Raw genomic sequence first — 24,061 nt, 5'->3', positions numbered from 1 at the left:
GTAGTATGTTTGTCTCTCCCTATTGGCTCTGTGTAGTATGTTTGTCTCCCCCTATTGGCTCTGTGTAGTATGTTTGTCTCTCCCTATTGACTCTGTGTAGTATCGTTTTGTTTTATATTGTCTCTCCCTATTGGCTCTGTGTAGTATCGTTTTGTTTTATATTGTCTATCCCTATTGGCTCTGTGTAGTATCGTTTTGTTTTATATTGTCTCTCCCTATTGGCTCTGTGTAGTATGTTTGTCTCCCCCTATTGGCTCTGTGTAGTATCGTTTTGTTTTATATTGTCTCCCCCTACTGGCTCTGTGTAGTAGTATGTTTGTCTCCCCCTATTGGCTCTGTGTAGTATCGTTTTGTTTTATATTGTCTCTCCCTATTGTCTCTGTGTAGTATCGTTTTGTTTTATATTGTCTCTCCCTATTGGCTCTGTGTAGTATGTTTGTCTCCCCCTATTGGCTCTGTGTAGTATCGTTTTGTTTTATATTGTCTCTCCCTATTGGCTCTGTGTAGTATCGTTTTGTTTTATATTGTCTCTCCCTATTGACTCTGTGTAGTATCGTTTTGTTTTATATTGTCTCTCCCTATTGGCTCTGTGTAGTATGTTTGTCTCCCCCTATTGGCTCTGTGTAGTATCGTTTTGTTTTATATTTGTCTCCCCCTATTGGCTCTGTGTAGTATCGTTTTGTTTTATATTGTCTCTCCCTATTGACTCTGTGTAGTATCGTTTTGTTTTATATTGTCTCTCCCTATTGGCTCTGTGTAGTATGTTTGTCTCCCCCTATTGGCTCTGTGTAGTATCGTTTTGTTTTATATTGTCTCCCCCTACTGGCTCTGTGTAGTATGTTTGTCTCCCCCTATTAGCTCTGTGTAGTATGTTTGTCTCCCCCTATTGGCTCTGTGTAGTATGTTTGTCTCTCCCTATTGACTCTGTGTAGTATCGTTTTGTTTTATATTGTCTCTCCCTATTGACTCTGTGTAGTATCGTTTTGTTTTATATTGTCTCTCCCTATTGGCTCTGTGTAGTATCGTTTTGTTTTATATTGTCTCTCCCTATTGGCTCTGTGTAGTATCGTTTTGTTTTATATTGTCTCTCCCTATTGGCTCTGTGTAGTATCGTTTTGTTTTATATTGTCTCTCCCTATTGGCTCTGTGTAGTATCGTTTTGTTTTATATTGTCTCTCCCTATTGGCTCTGTGTAGTATGTTTGTCTCTCCCTATTGACTCTGTGTAGTATCGTTTTGTTTTATATTTGTCTCTCCCTATTGGCTCTGTGTAGTATGTTTGTCTCTCCCTATTGACTCTGTGTAGTATCGTTTTGTTTTATATTGTCTCTCCCTATTGACTCTGTGTAGTATCGTTTTGTTTTATATTGTTTCTCCCTATTGGCTCTGTGTAGTATGTTTGTCTCCCCCTATTGGCTCTGTGTAGTATGTTTGTCTCTCCCTATTGACTCTGTGTAGTATCGTTTTGTTTTATATTGTCTCTCCCTATTGACTCTGTGTAGTATCGTTTTGTTTTATATTGTCTCTCCCTATTGGCTCTGTGTAGTATGTTTGACTCCCCCTACTGGCTCTGTGTAGTATGTTTGTCTCCCCCTATTGGCTCTGTGTAGTATGTTTGTCTCCCCCTATTTGCTCTGTGTAGTATTGTTTTGTTTTATATTGTCTCTTCCTATTGACTCTGTGTAGTATCGTTTTGTTTTATATTGTCTCTCCCTATTGGCTCTGTGTAGTATCGTTTTGTTTTATATTGTCTCTCCCTATTGGCTCTGTGTAGTATGTTTGTCTCCCCCTATTGGCTCTGTGTAGTATGTTTGTCTCCCCCTATTGGCTCTGTGTAGTATCGGTTTTGTTTTATATTGTCTCTCCCTATTGTCTCTGTGGTGTATCGTTTTGTTTTATATTGTCTCCCCCTATTGGCTCTGTGTAGTATCGTTTTGTTTTATATTGTCTCTCCCTATTGGCTCTGTGTAGTATGTTTGTCTCCCCCTATTGGCTCTGTGTAGTATTGTTTTGTTTTATATTGTCTCTCCCTATTGACTCTGTGTAGTATCGTTTTGTTTTATATTGTCTCTCCCTATTGGCTCTGTGTAGTATCGTTTTGTTTTATATTGTCTCTCCCTCTATTGGCTCTGTGTAGTATGTTTGTCTCCCCCTATTGGCTCTGTGTAGTATGTTTGTCTCCCCCTATTGGCTCTGTGTAGTATCGTTTTGTTTTATATTGTCTCTCCCTATTGTCTCTGTGTAGTATCGTTTTGTTTTATATTGTCTCTCCCTATTGGCTCTGTGTAGTATCGTTTTGTTTTATATTGTCTCTCCCTATTGGCTCTGTGTAGTATGTTTGTCTCCCCCTATTGGCTCTGTGTAGTATCGTTTTGTTTTATATTGTCTCTCCCTATTGACTCTGTGTAGTATCGTTTTGTTTTATATTGTCTCTCCCTATTGGCTCTGTGAAGTATCGTTTTGTTTTATATTGTCTCTCTCTATTGTCTCTGTATTGTATCGTTTTGTTTTATATTGTCTCCCCCTATTGACTCTGTGTAGTATGTTTTTGTTTTATATTGTCTCTCCCTATTGGCTCTGTGTAGTATCGTTTTGTTTTATATTGTCTCCCCCTATTGTCTCTGTGTAGTATCCTTTTGTTTTATATTGTCTCTCCCTATCGGCTCTTTATAGTAATCCAATACTGCCAATTAGTGTATCATAATGATTAATCATAAGAGTCTATAAGTTCGTTATTAGCACACATAGCCATACTCCGTATGTCAAGTCGTGTTTTAATATACCTTTGTCTTAGTGCAAGTAGCCGTACCTTTGGCATCTCAAAAGGCTCATACAGAACGCATACCTAACGCCCAACTGTCATTTTAGGAGGACCTAAATCTCTTCGCTCAACTATTGAGCAGAAACATGGAAAATGGAAACTCCCAATTGCTTAATTGTCCCTATTGTAAAATGACGGAGTTACTAATCTCTCATATACGTTGCTGTATTGAGGCACCAATTCGTTCCAGCAAAAGTGAAATATAGAGACATACCTAATTAGACTGATTTGCCAGCTCTATAAAACACAAAACCCACATGGACACAATATTGACATTATTTGTAAGAAGATGATAAACACAATATTATACAGTTAATTTACATTCTGATCTCATCATCTTAATCCTTAAAAACAAAAAGAGGTATATTTGATAAAGCTTACAATAGTTCAAAAGATTCAAAAGCTTTTTCATTTTGTTTTGCTTTCTTTTTATCAGTTTCGGAATGGTTAACTTATTTTTAAACTTCTTCTTTGATCAATTGATGATTCGTTTATTCCACGCTTAAATGGATCCCTGCTGGTATATAAACCGTTACTGGATAATCTTACAACGGCGGAATTATATTATTACTATTTTGGCACAACGTATGTAGCCAACTATTTCAATTGAACCGTATTCATACTGTTTGTCAAATTGAATATATCAAAACATCAAAATATGTTTTACGACCTTATCCAACTTCATGCATGAACAGCTTGGTACAGTTAATAATCAATGAAACTGCGAATAAATATACTGGGCATTAGAACATACTATTCTAGACGAACTACACAGCTACTATTATATTTTTTATAATTCTCAAATATCAATATCCTCATTATGGAAAGTTGATAGTCAAAAGTAAAAGCCTCTTAGTGAGAAAGCTGACTATACATGTAAATAAACAGATACGTTTGGTTTTGATTAGCCTGTCTTATTTCGGCTATCTTTATTGTCCCTCATTCATCTATGGTAGGTCTAATGTCGTTTTATATTTCCAAGACTATAATAATAATCAATTTTCGTGAAAAATAGTATCCATCATTTTCGGAGTTGTGTATTCATTTGACATTCATTGACGTATGATACATTACAAATTACAAACGTATCTATGGTAAGGCACGAGAAGGCACACTCGTCTCACGTGCGCTAGCTTCTTTGTCCCATACCGAAATTCCTGGAATGAGTCCAGTTCGTATTACCTCAATTATCCGTAGCCCTAATGAATGCACTCGTAACGAACGCATTGTACACCAGTTATACCTTTTTTACAATAATTGTGCGTATATTAGGAGAAATTTGCAGTTACATAGCTGATGGAAATTTAATCAATGGAAAAAAATCTATTTACCTTAGATGTAATATTTTATTAGTGACGATGTAAGCGGCATTTCCATAGATATGACGTCAGCATATGCGTTAAATGGCGCATGTCTTGATTTTCGTCTGTTTCATGTCCGTTGTGTATCATGCACGTATCTGAAGTATGGGTGTCGCCAGGGAGATGTTTTATCCCCATTCACGTCCGCTGATATATTAGTCCTACTAGATTAGCACTAGTCAAGATATTTATCGAAAAGTTTGGGCTTGAGGTGTGAAACTATCTGGCAAAGGTAAAACTATATTGCTAAATCTGACAAAAGGAAGATGCTTCATCCGTTTTGCTTCCAGACAGGGTCTACTACGAGGCGCCCAATGGGACACTTGTGATTTTGTATACGATATCCAACTTTGTGTAGACAAAATGAATTTTGTTCACCAAAAATGAGTGCAGATTAACAAAATTAATAACATATTACAAAAATAAGTTTTGTTATACAAAAAATCGTTCAGTGGACAAAGATCATCACGAAATCCAATTTTGTAGGCAAAAATCAATTCCATGACACAAAATTGAATTCTGTCGTAACAAAATCATTTTCGTCTGACAAAAAATGATTTTTTATAATAACTTCATTTCCGTTATGACAAAAATAAATTTTGTTAAACAAAATCATCTTTCAGTGGACAAAAATCATTTTTGATATGACAAATTTCATTTTTGTGGACAGAATTCATTTTCGTCTCGACGAAATTTAATTTCGCCTCGACAGAATTCATTTTCGTCAGTAAAGTATTCAAATTAGTCCATGTTTGACCTTTACTTGTAAGCTGCACACCGATTGGTTGAAACGCTTACAGTTCGCCCAATCTTTGGCGAAGGATAACCGGACTTGAAAGTTGTATTAGTGGACGAATATTTGTTGAATAGGTACGTAATTATTACGATTATGACAATTCATGTGCATTTCCTTGAAAGACTATTTTCCATAGAGTATAAAGTTTTCATTTCTGTATGTACGTAATCGGCCTGTACTTGATATCGTAACCTCCCTCCCCTTCTACTAGGCCGTATAAATGATATTCCAGAGCATGCGCCTTTTACGTGACATAATCTGCTCATTAAAGTAAATATATTAAACATCCAATGACACGGATGATACAAACACAAGTGCTTTCTTCAAAATCCCTTGTAGCCTATCCATTATATAATTCCACATTGGTTTAACACCGTGTATGCGTGCCATACCAAAGGCCACTATATCCAAGGAGAGGCCACGTCACAAAAATCGTGGTGAGTCAGTTCATTTGCATATATCCATATTTGGATTCGGTGACAAAATTGACTTTTGTGACACATAATTAATATCTGTGTTCAATTTTCACTTTTGTCTAACAAAACTCAAATTTGTCCACAAAAAGGAATTAAGTCATGACAGAAATGAATTTTGTGTTCAATTTTCACTTTTGTCTAACAAAACACAATGTCGTCCTCAAAAATGAACTTTGTCATGACAGAAATGAATTTTGTGGAATGAATTTTGTGTTCTGAAAGATAATTTTGTAAGACGAAAATGATTTCGTTACGTCAGAATTCAATTTTGTGTAGGCAAAATTGATTTAGATTACAAAAAGATAAAGTCCCAATCGGCGCCCCGTATCTACAGAACGCCAAATTTACAAACAATATAAGTGTAAGACGATGATACTTTACATAAAGTATCGACACAGCTTCACTACTTAGATTGTCTCCGCCTACATCTCTCCAAAGACATTTCCTCCCGGCATGCGTTACCCTGACTGTTGACAGGACTTTGCTTAAATCAAACAAACAAGCAAACAGTGCATAATCATCTGTTTCGATAATGTTTGTAATGTATAATACATTGAATTACACGTACAATCTATATTAGTGTGTGTGTGTACCTTACTGACATTCAGATGATAATAACAATACTTATGTCATCACTTTAGCATAAACATGATATATCATCTGGACTTGTACCAATCATTTCCCGATAGATATGCATGTGCCAGGTTTAAAATGGAGTTTTCATATTTGCTTACATTGCATGATAACATTTATCTAAGAAGATCTAATTCAGCCATCAAGGAAAGTGTATTGTGATATGGATCATTTGGTGGTTATGGCGAAACAACACTTTGCTTTTATTCGTAGCCTATTGGTTACACGTACTATTGACTTCCCAAATTGTCTGCTGATGTTTTGAATTTCGAATACATATTATGTATATATGTGTTTCAATTCTGGATTAATACCTTTCTATTATAAAATCCAAAACACAAAATTGATTTTATGTGAACCAAAAATGCTTACTATTTTATATCCAATGTTGGAGATGGATCTAACATCAGTGTTAGACAATCGCATTGAGCAGATTTTGTCGAGTTTTGCGGATTTCGACCGTGGAGTCTTCATACATTTTTTATGAGCCGATTTTTACAGTTGATAAATATTTTGAGGATTTTCACCTCTGATGTACCTTTGATGCTGAATACTGCCTGTTAGCTCAGTTTGTTACAATCCGTAGGCCACTTAAAACATGGCGACATTAACTATATAAAGTAGGTCACTTAAAACATGGTGACATTAGCTATATAAAGTAGGTCACTTAAAACATAGCGACATTAGCTATATAAAGTAGGCCACTTAAAACATGGCGACATTAACTATATAAAGTAGGTCACTTAAAACATGGTGACATTAGCTATATAAAGTAGGTCACTAAAAACATAGCGACATTAGCTATATAAAGTAGGTCACGTAAAACATGGCGACATTAACTATATAAAGTAGGTCACGTAAAACATGACGACATTAACTATATAAAGTAGGTCACGTAAAACATGGCGACATTAATTATATAAAGTAGGTCACGTAAAACATGGCGACATTAACTATATAAAGTAGGCCACGTAAAACATTGCGACATTAACTATATAAAGTAGGTCACGTAAAACATGACGACATTAACTATATAAAGTAGGTCACGTAAAACATGGCGACATTACCTATATAAAGTAGGTCAAGTAAAACATGGCGACATTAACTATATAAAGTAGGTCACGTAAAACATGACGACATTAACTATATAAAGTAGGTCACGTAAAACATGGCGACATTAACTATATAAAGTAGGTCACGTAAAACATGGCGACATTAACTATATAAAGTAGGCCACGTAAAACATGGCGACATTAACTATATAAAGTAGGTCACGTAAAACATGGCGACATTAACTATATAAAGTAGACCACTTAACGTTTTCCACGAGTTTAACATAATTTCATTATTACAACTATTACGTTCTGGGTATTATGATGAAGATGTTTTCGTGATCAGGCTATTTTCAATCGTCGCTATCTGTTGACGGCAGGCCTCGAAGCTGTACCGAAAGGGTACAGCATTAGTACTAGTCTATATGTAACTACTCAACACTTTGCTTTTTTTGACAGAAATTCTAACCAATCTCAGTTATTGTTGCTTCCATGATTACGCGTGTTCTTACTGAAATAAAAAAAGAAGATCTACGTAGTGACCGCGGATTTCAGTGACTATAGTTTTTTCACACAATGTTAACTATCAGCTGCTGCTGTCGTCGGCACTTGTCTTATAACAAACTAATGGTAACGACCGTGCTAGCGAATTCGTAAGAGCTCATTACAAATTCTCTTTAATATTCAAGCCATTCAAATGCATCGTTAGAAACAGGACACACAGCATTTGTATGTATAGCAGTACAAACTCTTTTTTGTCTTCAACACGCGAAATGAAAATTAATATTACGTAACGAGACAAGGCGGCGACATTTTATCACAAATGTGACATGTGTATGCCATGCTACGAACCAACGGATTTACTTATTTCTTAAATTCTTGCCGAATGATCCCCTTGGGAGCAACTTCAGATCTATCGGAGCGCCGGGTCGACAATATGTCATCTGAATGTTCCGAGTATAAATCTGAACCCTGATCTTACTTAACGGTAGCATCGTTTTGAGACTTCACACCGCAAGCATGTATTTTGTTGGTTTTACATAACCTAGGGAAATGGTCCATTTATATCGTATGTGGATATCATACCAGGGCTGTGTCTCGACTTTGGATATTGGGATACGTCACAGCAACGTTAGGTGATGTTAGGTCGTTAATCCGACTAGAACCAGTGCTGGGTCTTCTCTCCAACGTACCATTACGATCTTCATGTAAATACTGGCTCGCCAAGTGTGATGTGTTCTCTCGAAACACATGGTGCTGCTTTTATTGAGAGGCTGAGCACGGAATATGTCAGGGTTGTGTTGTTTCAGCAATTTATGTCAATATGTACTGTTCTGGTCGATTTCTTTATCATTTGGCAGAAGATTGCTTTTATTTGCGTTTTCCAGCTTCCTTTCTACCGTTTGAAAGTTTTACACAATGCATTAATCTGTAACGGAATGTTACTATAACGCTGGGTGTCCATGCCTGTAGAAAACAATGCTTATTATGACGTTAGCTACGATTAAGTTACTTAAGCTTGAAATGATATGTGCCGTAACTGGACAAACATTTGGACATGTTATTGTTTCTTCATTAATGTATTGAAAAACATAAAGTTTGATTAATGAAGTTCTGGAAATAATTCAAATGGCTTCAGAGGCCTGATAAACGTTAGTTACAGCACAGAAATTATGAACAGTTAAATTGTTGTTTTGTATGCCTTATGTTGCCTGTAGAAATCACTTTACAATTACTAATAACACTATAAACATGTAAAATGAAACTGTAGACCACAATTTGGTTTTATGGTCAGACCGAATGTACTCATTTTACTTCATTCTAGATGTAAATATAATGATTTTATTTGTACTTGTAAAATTAAAAACAACAGAGAAGCGTTCTACTTTATTTACTTGGTTGTATCCATAATATATAGTGTGTGGTTTTAATTGACTCCTATGTCCGACCTCAGCCGAAAAGCGAGCTAGACACATTTGTTACCAAATGGTATTGTGTAATTTATAAGTGGATGTTTTCCTGGTCGTTTCTTGTAAGAAAAAATAAAATATCTCCACTGGTAACCTTCAGTTGCGCTATAAAATCCAAGGGTGTAATGATTTAATTGTGTCCAGCCTCAGCATTCCAATGTCTCCATGTAAAATTCTTCATGCAGCTGGTTTGAAATACGAATTGAAGAACACTGTATAACTACTATATATAACTACTACAATGCATCAGACTATGTTCTTTCATACAATGCCTCAGACTGTACACTTTCATACAATGCATCAGCTTGTACACTTTCACACAATGCATCAGCTTGTACACTTTCACACAATGCATCAGCTTGTACACTTTCACACAATGCATCAGACTGTACACTTTCACACAGTGCACCAGACTGTACATTTTCACACAATGCATCAAACTGTACACTTTCATACAATGCATCAGTTGTTCACTTTCACACAATACATCAGACTGTACACTTTCACACAATGCATCAGACTGTACACTTTCACACAATGCATCAGACTGTACACTTTCACACAATGCATCAGACTGTACACTCTCATACAATGCATCAGTTTTTACTTTCATACAATGTATCAGCCTGTACACTTTCACACACTGCATCAGACTGTACACTTTCATACAATGCAGCAGACTGTACACTTTCACACAATGCATCAGACTGTACACTTTCATACAATGCATCAGTTGTTCACTTTCACACAATACATCAGACTGTACACTTTCACACAATGCATCAGACTGTACACTCTCATACAATGCATCAGTTTTTACTTTCATACAATGTATCAGCCTGTACACTTTCACACAATGCATCAGACTGTACACTTTCATACAATGCAGCAGACTGTACACTTTCACACAATGCATCAGACTGTACACTTTCACACAATGCATCAGACTGTACACTTTCACACAATGCAGCAGACTGTACACTTTCACACAATGCATCAGACTGTACACTTTCATACAATGCATCAGTTGTTCACTTTCACACAATACATCAGACTGTACACTTTCACACAATGCATCAGACTGTACACTCTCATACAATGCATCAGTTTTTACTTTCATACAATGTATCAGCCTGTACACTTTCACACAATGCATCAGACTGTACACTTTCATACAATGCAGCAGACTGTACACTTTCACACAATGCAGCAGACTGTACACTTTCATACAATGCATCAGGCTGTACACATTCAAACAATGCATCAGGCTGTACATCTACATACAATGCATCAGTTTGTACACTTTCATACAAGGTATCAGACTGTAAACTTTTATATTTTTTATAAAATGTATCTGCAATCTCCAAAACTAAATATGGCCATATAATAGTACATGTTTAATGATTCAAGACAGGATTAAGATCAACACTGCAAAACATAAAAGCAACACAACCCTCCGGAATAATATCGATTCACCTCCTTAAGCACTAAATACTAACATAAAAGGCGAATGAGCTACTTCGGTGTTGCACGTCTTGCCCTACTCAACCGTTATTTATGATATGTCAGTCACTTAACCTTAAAAAAGAAAACAGTGATATACGAAAAAGGGTGTAACAAATTCTTACAACATAAATATTCAAGTAAGATAATTGGATCAGTCTCATTGCAATAAACATTGTCTATTCTTATCAACCCAAACACGTGTTCAGGAATCAGATGTGCTATATAACAGTGATATGCTACCTCAGATTAGCGAGCCAGCCTTGATCAAAGTAACACGTCCCTGAAAGCATTTCGTTAACACGCGAACCTTGTGGCCGAGGTACAGTTAACTATGTTTAGTCCTGTCCAGTCTTTGATGTAGGGCTTCTTCAGTAATCCTGAAGCATGCGCTACTACGTCTCTGCTACATTTGTAGCCCCCCAGTATTAGCCATGACGAGCCCTTCTGTTATGGTAAGGGGTTATTGCAGACATCAACCGACACACAAAATGTAAAATATAATCCTCAAAATTGACAATGATTGGCACATGACGCGATATGAGTTGACCGTCATTATAGCGGAACAGGAAACTGTGGCATACTCTTCAACCCAAAGTGTTATTTTGTATGACAGGTCACAGAGCGCCCTAGTGAGGTCTTTGATGGTTAAGCATGTCTCACAAGAACCACCAACCCCTGTATACATCTTAATCAAGAAGGTTTTAACATGAAATTCCAAAATTGTGTCATCTTCTGTCACGGGTTCGAAAAATTAGAATACGTTTATAATCAAATCCTACTTCGAAAAGTGCAATTTAACACCAACTCCATTATAAAGTATCTATAAAATCGATTAATGGATATATAAATAAAGAAAAATACAAAAAATATGCTCAAAAATAGCCAGTCATCACAAACGTAATTAAATAATATGCATGTGCAACTAGGGAGGCACTTTCCAAATTCTTAATGCATGTACAGATATGATAATAAAACCTTTGATAACGAAATTTTTTTTAAGTTATCATACCAATTTAGTATATTTTGCTGCAGAGACAGTTTATGGTAGTGGAAGTTGAAAAAACTCTAAGGAAGCAATAGCGCGTAATAAAACACTTAAAATCATAAAGAATGCGCTATAAATCATACCGCAGGCCATAAAAGTCGGCCTCAATTTTTAACAACATAAATAAAATATTGATATTGGAAGCCATGACGTTCATGTACTGCAGTGATTAAGCTAGCACAGCCAGCCCATCATTCCAGTCAATTAATATAAACGGGCAGTGTAGAAAACAAGGTACAGCATATGGCTGGATAGAAGACACGACATTGATGAAACGATGTCTATTCATCAGCATTACGTGGACCGTACTGAACAAGGTACTGGCATGTATAACGCTGCTTCTGGCGTCGGGGTGTGCTTGGTTCGCACAACGCCAAGTGTTCTGTAACCAGTGCGGCAATTACATGGGGTCTGCGTTCTGATTGCGTGTCTGTGTCGGTGAATGGCGTTACACCTGCCGTACCTGGAGGACACACTTGTATGCCCATGATTCAGAACCACAGGGAAACAAGTACTCCTCATAGCTAATGGTACCACATAATTGGGTAATACTTACTACATCTTCAGATATCTAATTGGTAATATCGTACAAAATATCTTGAGGGATGGAACATCGAAACCAATCACTGGTTAAATGTGGAATGTGGTCAAATTGATCCTAAGTATCTTAGGAGTCACCTGAAATATATATACAATCAGATATATGTTAACTTGTAATGTTGAACTTGTATTTCTCCTGCCGTGCTAAATAGGTCTGGTTCCTTCACTAACTTACGGTAGAGCATCTTTCAGAAATAACACTAATTGAGAGCACCCAATGTAGTCAGTATCATAACTGAAAGATAACATATCGTTCATAAACCTAAACATTTATTGAGGACATTATATCGAAGTGTTGTAGTATAGTATTTTAAAAATAGAAGATTTCATTGATTAATCAAGTCATAATTATGGTTGTATTTTGTATCGAGCATCATACAGTATATCAAATATCAAGGATCACTTGCATTTTCTTCAAAAACTATTTCGCACCTTTTGAAACACAGTTCTTTCTGTGCCTTCTGATCGTAATTACTTGTAATAAAACACCTATTTATTGTATACAGCCACAGCTAGCTCCCGTCCACTTGGTAAAGACCTATCCAGAGAGACTGATTTCACCAAAATGTGGTGGTAAAAGAACTTAGAACTCGGAATTAAACGAGCATCCCAAATGGAAGTTAATGATTCGAAAATTCAATGTAATTGGATTGGATGAAGATTAAACTCTAATTCCACGTTTAATCTCTAGATAATTCAATCATGATAACACGATTAGCATTGAATGATACAGGCTTAATTTGTAGTGGAGTTTAATGGTTAACACGTTAGCGAATTAAGGTGCCACATTCGGGAATGTTGATGTATCGGTGATGTTGTATCGATCACCCACCACCGTGCTTCAACCCTTCTAGATCCGTGTATCGAGTCACGTGTTGTCTATAAACTCCTTATATGGTCACCTGTGATATCTATGACTCATACTGAATAGGACGTGATTGGTTGCTTGATTAGACCAATGTCCAATTAACAGATAACATCATTTAAGAAAGAACTTCCGTGTGTGCATGTTTTTGGAGACGGCAGTATGCTCGTTTTTTATATAGCTAAACTCATTTTATAGTGCTATTTCACTGATGCATGGCTTCAGCGACTTGATTTAATTTAGTGTATTAAGTTTAATATCCTATCAAATGTCGGGCCCCCATGTGTGCATTGTGTTACTGGTATGTTTGGGAGACTGTGGCATATTGGTGGTGTGTCTTCTTGTTATAGTGAAACTCTGCCCCATTTATATCTCACTGAAGCATGCAGATGACGACAACGATTAAGCAAATTCGCATGGTGACATTATACAGACAATAGACAAACCAGTCGTCCCACTCCCTTTATGCTAAGCGCAAAGCATTAATACAATGTAGAAACTGCCACTTGTATACACTATGGTGTCTCTCTGCTATGCGACAGAACCCAGAGCCTTTCTCACAGACACAAACGCTCATCTTAATGTCAAATGTAATACGGTGTCAAATAGACGTTTGGAAAGTAAGTCAGATCTGAAGAATAGAAAAGATAACATCCAGGATCTAGTCGCTTTTCATGATCATGTTATGATGAAACAGGTACTATCCTATTGTAGGACAGGTTTCTATTGAACTTATTACCTGACTGCAGTGAAATAGATCAGTGCTGGATGTCCTAGTCAAATGAATCTTATGAGATGTGAATAATTATCCTTTAACAATAATGATAAATTATATTCTTAATTTAATAAGAATAATTGTAATTTTACTTTGGGTGGAATACCCAGGATACATAGGAGAGCTCACGTATTAGTGGACAGTTGCAAATATGGTTACCATTTGACAATTGGTGTCATCGGCGGCATGCTTCAGTGATGTAGCACTATAAAAAAGTTCCACTATACAAGACACAATCTGAATATACCGCAGTCTCCCAAAACACACACCAGCACTTTATAGACGCAACACACCACATACATGGGAGGCCGTCCTTACATGACCCTGACTGTTAATATTATCATACAAACAAACTCAGTATTACAATATGGACAATATAAAGATCGTGGCCTTTTCATGAACAAAGGAGCCGTAGCCTTTATAAAATATCTTCAGACGTAATAAAGTACGCTATTGAGAAGCACATTTTGCTTGATCGGTAAAACAGAATGCCAAAAAGACAGCCGTGGTCTTGAAAAGATAATATAGACTATACTCGTGTAAACACAGACAAAGCACGTGGTAATAATTGTCTCGGTAGAGACCAACTAGTGCCCAATATGACCAAAGTTTATGACACGCAAACCCGTTAGATCTGCAACACGCAGGCCATCCCGGTCGGTGTTTATGCTGTTTTAATATGTCTCACAAGAGATTTTGTTTAAACAGTTCCTCCTAAAACGTGAGTCAAGTCTCTATTATTTCAACTCGTCAGAGAGATTTGTTTATGTAAGAGGGAATTAATCCGGGAAAATCTTCACCTGTTTATATCGGTCAGCCATGTTGACTGAAATAATATCATCCTGCCAGCGGCGTGTCTCCTTTGTTATGGTTAAAGGTTGAAGAAGGGGACGCAATAAAAATAAATCAATAATCAATGTGATATAACGCTATGTGAATGCCGTCATCTTACTCTCAAATCGACATAAGCATCAGACCACATGTACTTCCTGGTCGTTGTAACAAATGCATAATGAATTTTAGGTATGCTATAAAATATTTGTCTGACTTATAGCTATTGCAGCTATGTGTATCTTCTTTTTTTTATTTTTTTTTATTTTAGTACAATATTTACTCTTACGATGGAAAATCGTTTTAACAAAATTCTCAAAATTTATCGTTCGGTAGGACATTGACTTGTTTATTAGACTTGAGTAGTGACTTTTTGTCAATTTCCGGATTTGCTCCATAACTTTGTAGGTTTGGTACATAAAATTGAAAATATAATCTCGACGTAATGCTCGTTTTGGGGTACTTTCTAACTCGATTGTAGCTTTAGGATCCATAAATAAAATTGATTCTAGTTTAAGCCTAACTTTTGCAAAATTCTAAAACATGTTTTATTGATTTGTTTGAGGACTATACAGTGAAATAAATGGGTTTGAGACTAATTTGGAATGTCCGGTTGTATTATTTCGCCGGATTTCGTGCAAATGGTGAAATATTGAAGACGGATCTAGTCCGGAATACGATTTCTTCCCAGGATATTATACACCGGACGGTGAAAATACGAAATGAGGAAAAATCGCCTTTCAAATTATATTTCTGAAACAAGTAATGATCCATTTTATTTATTGTAAAAAAAAATATTTAAAGAACATCGATCATACAATAACATGGTGATATCCTACAGCCTCGTATAAAGTCATAGACATATCCATTAATTTTAGTAACTACACTGAAGATTCACAAACATATCTAGTATGTCATACTGATGTTCGCTTATATTACTATCGGACAAAACCGTAACAAAAAAAAAAGAATAAGAACACTTATACATTACCTTAACGACGCGTTTTTTTCAAAGATGGAATACTAGTTCGCCTTTTAAATTAATTCCATCTTATGTGATTTGATATGAAGGACAGAAAAGACAAGCTTATATTTGTTATCGATGTTTACTTCAAAAACGTTACAATTATGATAAATTCCTAGTTTGAACTCTTACACGAGTACGACACGTTGAAAAGCTATGACATCTGGAAATAATACCTGCCCACATTTACATTTTTAATATTCAACATTTGATCCCATCACCCAAAAAAAGTCCTAAGATAAATTAGGAGTAAAGCATGTTTGGTGCTTTTGCACTTAAATAATGTCATTTATGGACGAGTTCTCCTTTAATGACGTTATTAACAAATCAACAGTGTTCGTGTTTGGAAAGTGCAAGTTCATTACTTTACTAAGACGCAAAGTGTACAATTTATTACTTTACTAAGACGTAAATGTGTAAAAGTTTATTACTTTACTAAGACGCAAATGTGTACAAGTTTATTACTTTACTAAGACGTAAATGTGTACAAGTTTATTACTTTACTAAGACGTAACTGTGGTATGTAAGGAATGTACTTTACATCGTGTTCTGGGTCCTTCTGGTAATACATGTACTTGTTCTGGTGTTAACAACCTTACCATGCTCATAATGACAATGTTCACTCACTAAAAATATAATTTAATCTCATCAGTCACTTTCAGAAAAAAATTGATAAGTTTAACGCGCCGAATGACACTCGACCCCGGAGCCAAAACCAACTTATTCTAGCTGGCGCTCGCTGTATCACAATGCGACGTTCGTATAATCCATTCCCATGTTCATCTCGCTGACCAGACGTAATGACCGCGATAGTGTCGATTTTCAATTTGTTAAAATAGAAATCGAATGAGAGGTATACGTCTAGACACGAGATTTACATACTAATCCCCTCTCTCCCATATTGTACCTAAAACCGACTGATTAAGGTCTACAATAACGATCGGAGATTTCTATTAGCTCGTCTGAAAAATTGTTTAGCCTGATTTTGCAGATGACTTATAGTTGGGAATCACCAGCTTTTCTCACAATTGCTTTCCATTAGCAACTTAAATACACCCAGTGGTGAATTGGTCTCCCTATTGAACCATCGGATTATCCTTACTGTACCAATCGCCCGAGACAAGTACAGTCTACACAAACGTTTGGTACACACTTTATATTATCAAAAAATAATCTAAGAATATACAGCAATTCATTATTTTTATGTTTTGACTTTAAAGATGAATGAGAACAGTTGGTTACAATAATATGTATGTATTTTTGTAACAAACAGAAAAGACAAATTCGCATGGTTTTGCATAATTTATTACTCTTTGTCAGCGGTTCAGCACCTGTAAACAATCTGATTACAATACAAATCTTTATCCTCGCTTTGTGCCTGACACCACCAGATCGGAGTCACAGCCTGTTGACTTTTTGGATAGACAATTTAATAGACAACAAATAATATAAGAATAACTTCTACACATAGTGCATTTAATGTTATAAAACATTCAACATAAGATGATGACTGAACATTTCTACTTACGTCATTATACAGTACCTTCTTGATTGAATCTTTGCTGCTCTCATTATCAATATCTTATTATGAGATTGGCTTATTTTGCAGAGGGAAACTGGGTGTTTTTTCCTCACAGGGCCAATATAATTTGATGTGAGCCTAGTATGGTCTATATCCCAATGTCAGTAGTCCCAACAGGACTATTTGTGGCATCGATGTATCAATGTTATATCATCGGGAGCTCTATTGGACTTCCCGATGCATCTTTGTAGTCAATAGTACAAAATCAGTGTTAGTCTTAAATGTATACTTATCTTTCAGACTTGCCCGAATCCATTAGACGGGGATTTTGTGTAGTACTTTAAAAGAAATATGGTTTAATGTTAAACATAGCCAAAAGTAACCATCGCTTCAATGTTACCTTATTGGAAAGAATCGGGATAGGAAACTTATATTTAGATTTTTGATATCATCCGTCAACACGTTTGACATAGAAATGTTAACTACTTTATAATTGTTTAAATCTTTTAGAATCTTACTTGTCTGTTTCGCTTACGAATGATACAAAACGTCTTTTTTCTGTGTTTTTCAGGTAATGTGTGGAGGTCGAACATTGACTTCTTATTTCCTGATGAGCGGCGTGGATGGAGTGACTTTAATGCCCGCATGAACACCACTGTCAAAAGTAATGCTTCCGCTTTTAATGTCGGCATAATCTACACACTCGGGGATTCCGTGATGTCACCGGAATTTATCTTCTTCGTTTCCGGGCTTGTCGCTTTTACAGTTCGGTATGCCTCTGTATTTTGGTATACAAACAAGGCCTTGTCATTAACCTTTGCTATTCAGCTACTTTTCATGAGTGTGGAATCAATCTTCGCATATACGGGATTTTCAATATTGTATAAAGTGACTATTAATTATTCCCTATACAGTCATAACCTTTCACTAGCTCTGGGCCCGGGTGGGTCGCTGGTTCTTTATCTTTTTGGTGGAACTATTGTACTATTGTCCACGATAACTGTATTTTATTACGGTTCCTACCATTTCCACGAAAAATTCAGACTCGTCGACCGGAAACATAACCCAGAAAAATATGTCCGGCATAAACGTAACTACAAAGGACCCTGTAACGGATATGTGTCTCACTCATGCGCAGTCGGCACACTTGTACTACTTGCAATATTCAAAGGTCCCATTCTTTACGATTTGGTTACTATTTATAGACTCACGAGCGATAACCTCGTTCTGACTTGCGTTGTTATCGATGTGGCATACATGGTGTGCTGGATTTGTTTATGGACCCTGCTAACCGTTAAGGAACAATGGTTATTCCGGATACTCGACTACGCCAATGTAGGTGAACCGATCTTTGTTATAAAGAGTGACAGTTTGTTGAGAACCCCATCAATTTCAATCGGTTCAATTGAACTAAAAGACATTCAGATGACTCGCGGTAAGCGACCAAGCTCGGTACCAAGTGTTGATATAACCGCGAGTGAAAGTGGATTTGATGAGTTCGAAACCGCTCCTTCAGAGGAAGAAGAGCGATTCGAACTCTCCCTGCCAACGGTTAGTGAGAATCCTGATGCATGTGATGATGATAGCAATAGTGTGATAATGAGGCGCTCACGAAACAGGCGCAGTGGCGCTCAACGTGTGACGTTTCACGAGACTGTGCGACGATCGAGTGATAATCTTCTCCGCTGTCAGTCCCCATACGAAGGCGACACACGCGTCAATGTCACGGCTGATGTGCATTCAGGAAGTAGGCGAGGAATGGTGTCACCTTTCCGTCGGAGTCTATCCGACATTGATACTGGTCGGGCAGTGTCTCCGGCCAATAATAAAAGTTCTAGCTTACCGCGATTTCAACATTCTAGGCAGAGAGAAGATTTTAATGAACCGCTTTTAGAATCAACACAAATCAATCATTCTGACTCACAGAAATCTGATAATAGTTTAACACCTGCTTCTTCTGAATCGGAATCAGAAACAAGGTTACCTAATATAAACACAAAACCGCCTAGGCCTCATAGCAGTGCGGACATCACAAGGCAGCCTGGTTATAAGCCTTCCAACATCGAAACCGCCGAGCAACGTGACAAGCTGCAAAAACAGAGCCGGTATAAATCGGCCGACAAGGTGCATCCTAAAGACTCGAGACTTACCGTCAAGGACCTGAATGATCCTAAAACTAACAACGAAGTGAAAGTAAAGCTTTTAAGTGATAAAGACTACAATGATATATCTGCTGAGAAACAGCCAGACATTGTTCCAAAAGACAATTCAAATCATCTATATCCTAAGTCTGTACAAACATTAAGTAGTGGTAAATCTGACATAACGCGGAGGGACTCGGCAAATTACTCCATGACGTCATCACAGGACAATTCATCCAACGATTCCGACCACGGCCTACATCAGTCTCGCGCCCTCTGTAGTCAAGTATGATATCGTTTCTGGTCTTCAACTGTTCTCGTTTGTGCTTCGTAATGCATGTGTAAATGTCAATACTCACAAAACATTCAAGGTCTTCCTTCGTTTACACTGACAAAAACGGTGTGTTTGGAAGTTAATGTCTGTTTTATGTGGCGACCAATTACCTAGTACTAACATTTAGGTAACATTTGTTTAAAGTTAAATTATACATTTTTGTAACAAGCAACCTATTCCTGTAATTTTCTATAGTTTGTGTAATGAACAATGAACACTTAATTAGACGTCATCCTCAACTGACAAACGAAATCTAAGTGCATTGTGTAGTTTGTGTATGACTGACGTTCATTTATGAATTAACAATTAACATGGCATGGGGTGTTAACTTCTACCCGAATTAACATTCATTCACTACACTGTATCCCTCATTGTTTACCCCATCAGTCTCACATGAAAATAATAATATCTGTTTTGTAAGGTTTTTGCAATCATATTCTCATTCAATGAAAAATTGCAATGTGTCGAGTTGCTACGACAAACATAGTACAGATCGAGATATTGCTACACTTTTCATATATCAATACATATCATTTGTTACGAAGTACATATTGTAAATAGTGTATGCATGATTGCAATTATTTTAGATTACTGTAATAATTCTATGTTCGTTATACAGAAGTAGTGTGAACTACATAAGCAGGCAGTGAACGTACCTGATGTAATGTTTAATGTACACTGAATCAGTTCATTATGTAATTTGTTGTAGCAAGATTTGTTTCGATAATGTCGCAAAAATGACGTTGGATTTTCCGAATTTCCGAACAATATTTTTCAACTTTAAAATCTAACAAATGCCTACTCTGTTTTCTTTCAGAATCTGTTTGCGAAATATTAAATCCCTTTCAAATAAAACTGATGAGATTATCTAAAGTTACTGTATAGTTAACATCACCTTCAGTTTTATTAGGAAGTAAACATTGCTACATATGGATTGTAAGATATTAGCATGATGACATCCTTTAATTGTTTGTGTATTTATTGCTCCATAAACTGTTTGAATGTATCCCTGCTTGTTTTCTTTCTGTCTGCAAACCAATGGGACTTTTTGAGTTCTTTATTACATATCATTACTATCGATGAAAGCAATTTGGAATTGTATTCAACTCTGAGGATTAAAAATAATTCAATCTAAGCACGAAATAACAGGAATATTTCAAAGAGGTTTTGTGAAAGAAGAAAATTCGTATTTCTGCTCTAATCTTATCAACTTCTGCCGTCTGGAAACGGTGCTGTATATAAAGTCGTAGATAACAGTTTATTTCTTTGACAAAAACTAAAATTTCAATCTAAGAGCTGTGTAATAAACCAGACTTAAAGTAAGCATTATTTGTCGATTCGATAGATATTATAAAAGGAATCCCTTACGCATGGGAGATATTCCGGAAACAGTGGTACGGATTCCGCGCCGGATTTTATGAGATTGTGTTGTGATAGATCGCAGCATGATGATATGGTGTGGGTGGGAAGAGTAGTCGGGGATGCGTTATTAATATATATATACTATAATAAAATGAACATCATTTCCTCTAAAACATTTCAAATTGGCATTGCTAAACATTATCCACATTCAAAATGTCAGAATCAATGCATTAGCACTGAATCACAAACCGTCATATATATTATACAATTTTTATAATGAATGAACAATTTTTGAGTTTATTGTTTATGCTTATTCACCAATTGATTAGCATTAAATAAGATTTTAACAAAATACATGTTACATAGAAGTATTCCTATTTGTATTGACGATGTCTGTTAAATGAGAAAAGTACACTTTTCAGACAACCAAGGCTCCTGGCATTTTCTATTTGTGTTTAATTTGAGAAATTCGCCACATGCCGTGAGTACTTTAACTTTAAGAGATAAAATGTCTGTGTTCGTAGCGGCGAATTAGCGGGAAGCAGGTTCTTCATAGGAATAAATGGCCAGAGTCTCAGACACTTCCCTTTTATCAGTACACAAGTCTGTTCCTGAATTCTGATAGACACTCGGAGGAGTCTAAGAATGCTCAACTGCCGTCTCCACCATTTTCATGAATAAAGTTACTTATTCCCGAAAGATATATAATCCACACAGTTGAGTATAAAAATATTTTTCGAAAACCATTTCGTCTGCAAGGTTAGGGTTGAAACAATACAAAATATTATTTAATATTTATAGACTTTTTTTATAGCAATAAAGACTTACGAACCTATTACGAACAAGTTTAAACGTAGAGAGTCACACGATGAAAGGTTACGTGGGCAAATTGTGATAATCTTTGTACAAATGAAATAGTTGGTTTTCGTAAGGAATTTGAATATTTTATAAATTCACGAGATGTACCTAAAGGGGCTCTATAGTATAGAAAACTTGAAAAACGTCTACAATACTGTAAATTTGGGACTGGCGAACTATATGTATCTTGTAATTAGGAGGATGTTATTGATAGGGGATCACAATGACAGTTTTATCTGTTTTTAACAATATATAAAATATTCTTAATGTTCCTCCCTTCCTATATACCCAAATCAAAAACCATATAAACGATTGGGTTTTTTTTAATGGTATTTTATTTTAAGGTGAAAAAGTTGTTGTTAGTAAAAAAAATATTTACTTTTTATCCGACAATTTGTCTCATAATAAAAGACCTGAAGAGATTCGAAGAAATTTTGAGTTTAACTTAACAATTGAGGAAATGGCGATGTATCTATAATACTCTACCAAACACTGTATTGGCAGGTAATGTATATCTGTGTTACCCGGTCAACCGAATATAACCCAAACACTGTATTGGCGGATAATTCATATCTGTGTTACTCTGTCAACCGAATATAAACCAAACACTGTATTGGCAGGTAGTTCTTATCTCTGTTACCCTGTCAACCGAATATAAACCAAACACTGTATTGGCGGATAATTCATATCTGTGTTACTCTGTCAACCGAATATAAACCAAACACTGTATTGGCGGATAATTTATATCTGTGTTACTCTGTCAACCGAATATAAACCAAACACTGTATTGGCGGATAATTCATATCTGTGTTACTCTGTCAACCGAATATAAACCAAACACTGTATTGGCGGATAATTCATATCTGTGTTACTCTGTCAACCGAATATAAACCAAACACTGTATTGGCGGATAATTCATATCTGTGTTACTCTGTCAACCGAATATAAACCAAACACTGTATTGGCGGATAATTTATATCTGTGTTACTCTGTCAACCGAATATAAACCAAACACTGTATTGGCGGATAATTATATCTGTGTTACTCTGTCAACCGAATATAAACCAAACACTGTATTGGCGGATAATTTATATCTGTGTTACTCTGTCAACCGAATATAAACCAAACACTGTATTGGCGGATAATTTATATCTGTGTTACTCTGTCAACCGAATATAAACCAAACACTGTATTGGCGGATAATTTCATATCTGTGTTACCTGTCAACCGAATATAACCCAAACACTGTATTGGCGGATAATTCATATCTGTGTTACTCTGTCAACCGAATATAACCCAAACACTGTATTGGCGGATAATTCATATCTGTGTTACTCTGTCAACCGAATATAAACCAAACACTGTATTGGCGGATAATTCATATCTGTGTTACTCTGTCAACCGAATATAACCCAAACACTGTATTGGCGGATAATTCATATCTGTGTTACTCTGTCAACCGAATATAACCCAAACACTGTATTGGCGGATAATTCATATCTGTGTTACTCTGTCAACCGAATATAACCCAAACACTGTATTGGCAGGTAAATCATTTCTGTGTTACCCTGTCAGCCGAACATAAACCTTGAGATAAGGTAGAAATAAAACCTTTTTTTTTCATTTTTTCTAGGAATATCTAACACAATAACTAAAACTCCTGAGTTACATTATTCTAACTGTTTCCAAGGAATAATTTGCCCTTTACTTGTCGCTCTCCGTACTGAATTATCTCAGAGGACTACTAAAATCAAATCAATTCCTATTGTTTTATTATTTTATTCCCGTGATATATGGAGCCATTATGGACGAAATCATTGAACATATAGATGAGTTGAGATAACTAAAATCAAACCAAGAACATCCAACCAGCTGTAAATTCAGACAGAACAGTTTGTAAGGTAACATACCTACCTACATTGATCGCATAACACCAAAGCTCAATAACATGTCATAAACATATATCTATCAGCGTTACATATGTCAATCCATAATATAAATGACCTTGGCATTTTAGCTAGGGACCCTTAGCTATGTCGTAACACCGCTAGGTACATCAATCGGGATAAAAGACGTGAATTATACATGAT

The 24,061-nt window shown here is 36.1% G+C and overlaps 1 protein-coding gene across 1 annotated transcript in view; it reads left to right on the top strand.

Annotated features, from left to right (window-relative positions):
• Positions 1-24,061, top strand: part of LOC138334735 (uncharacterized) — a 57,395-nt gene that overhangs the window by 29,121 nt on the left and 4,213 nt on the right. The window contains exon 2 of the mRNA XM_069283430.1: positions 17,848-19,703. Within this exon, the coding sequence (XP_069139531.1) occupies positions 17,848-19,703 (1,856 nt within the window). The remainder of the gene's footprint in view (positions 1-17,847; positions 19,704-24,061) is intronic.

Source organism: Argopecten irradians, chromosome 11 (assembly GCF_041381155.1).
Source record: "Argopecten irradians isolate NY chromosome 11, Ai_NY, whole genome shotgun sequence".
Classification (NCBI taxonomy): Eukaryota; Metazoa; Mollusca; class Bivalvia; order Pectinida; family Pectinidae; genus Argopecten; species Argopecten irradians.
Note: the sequence above shows the minus strand (reverse complement) of the source record. Positions and strands in the feature narration are given on the sequence as shown.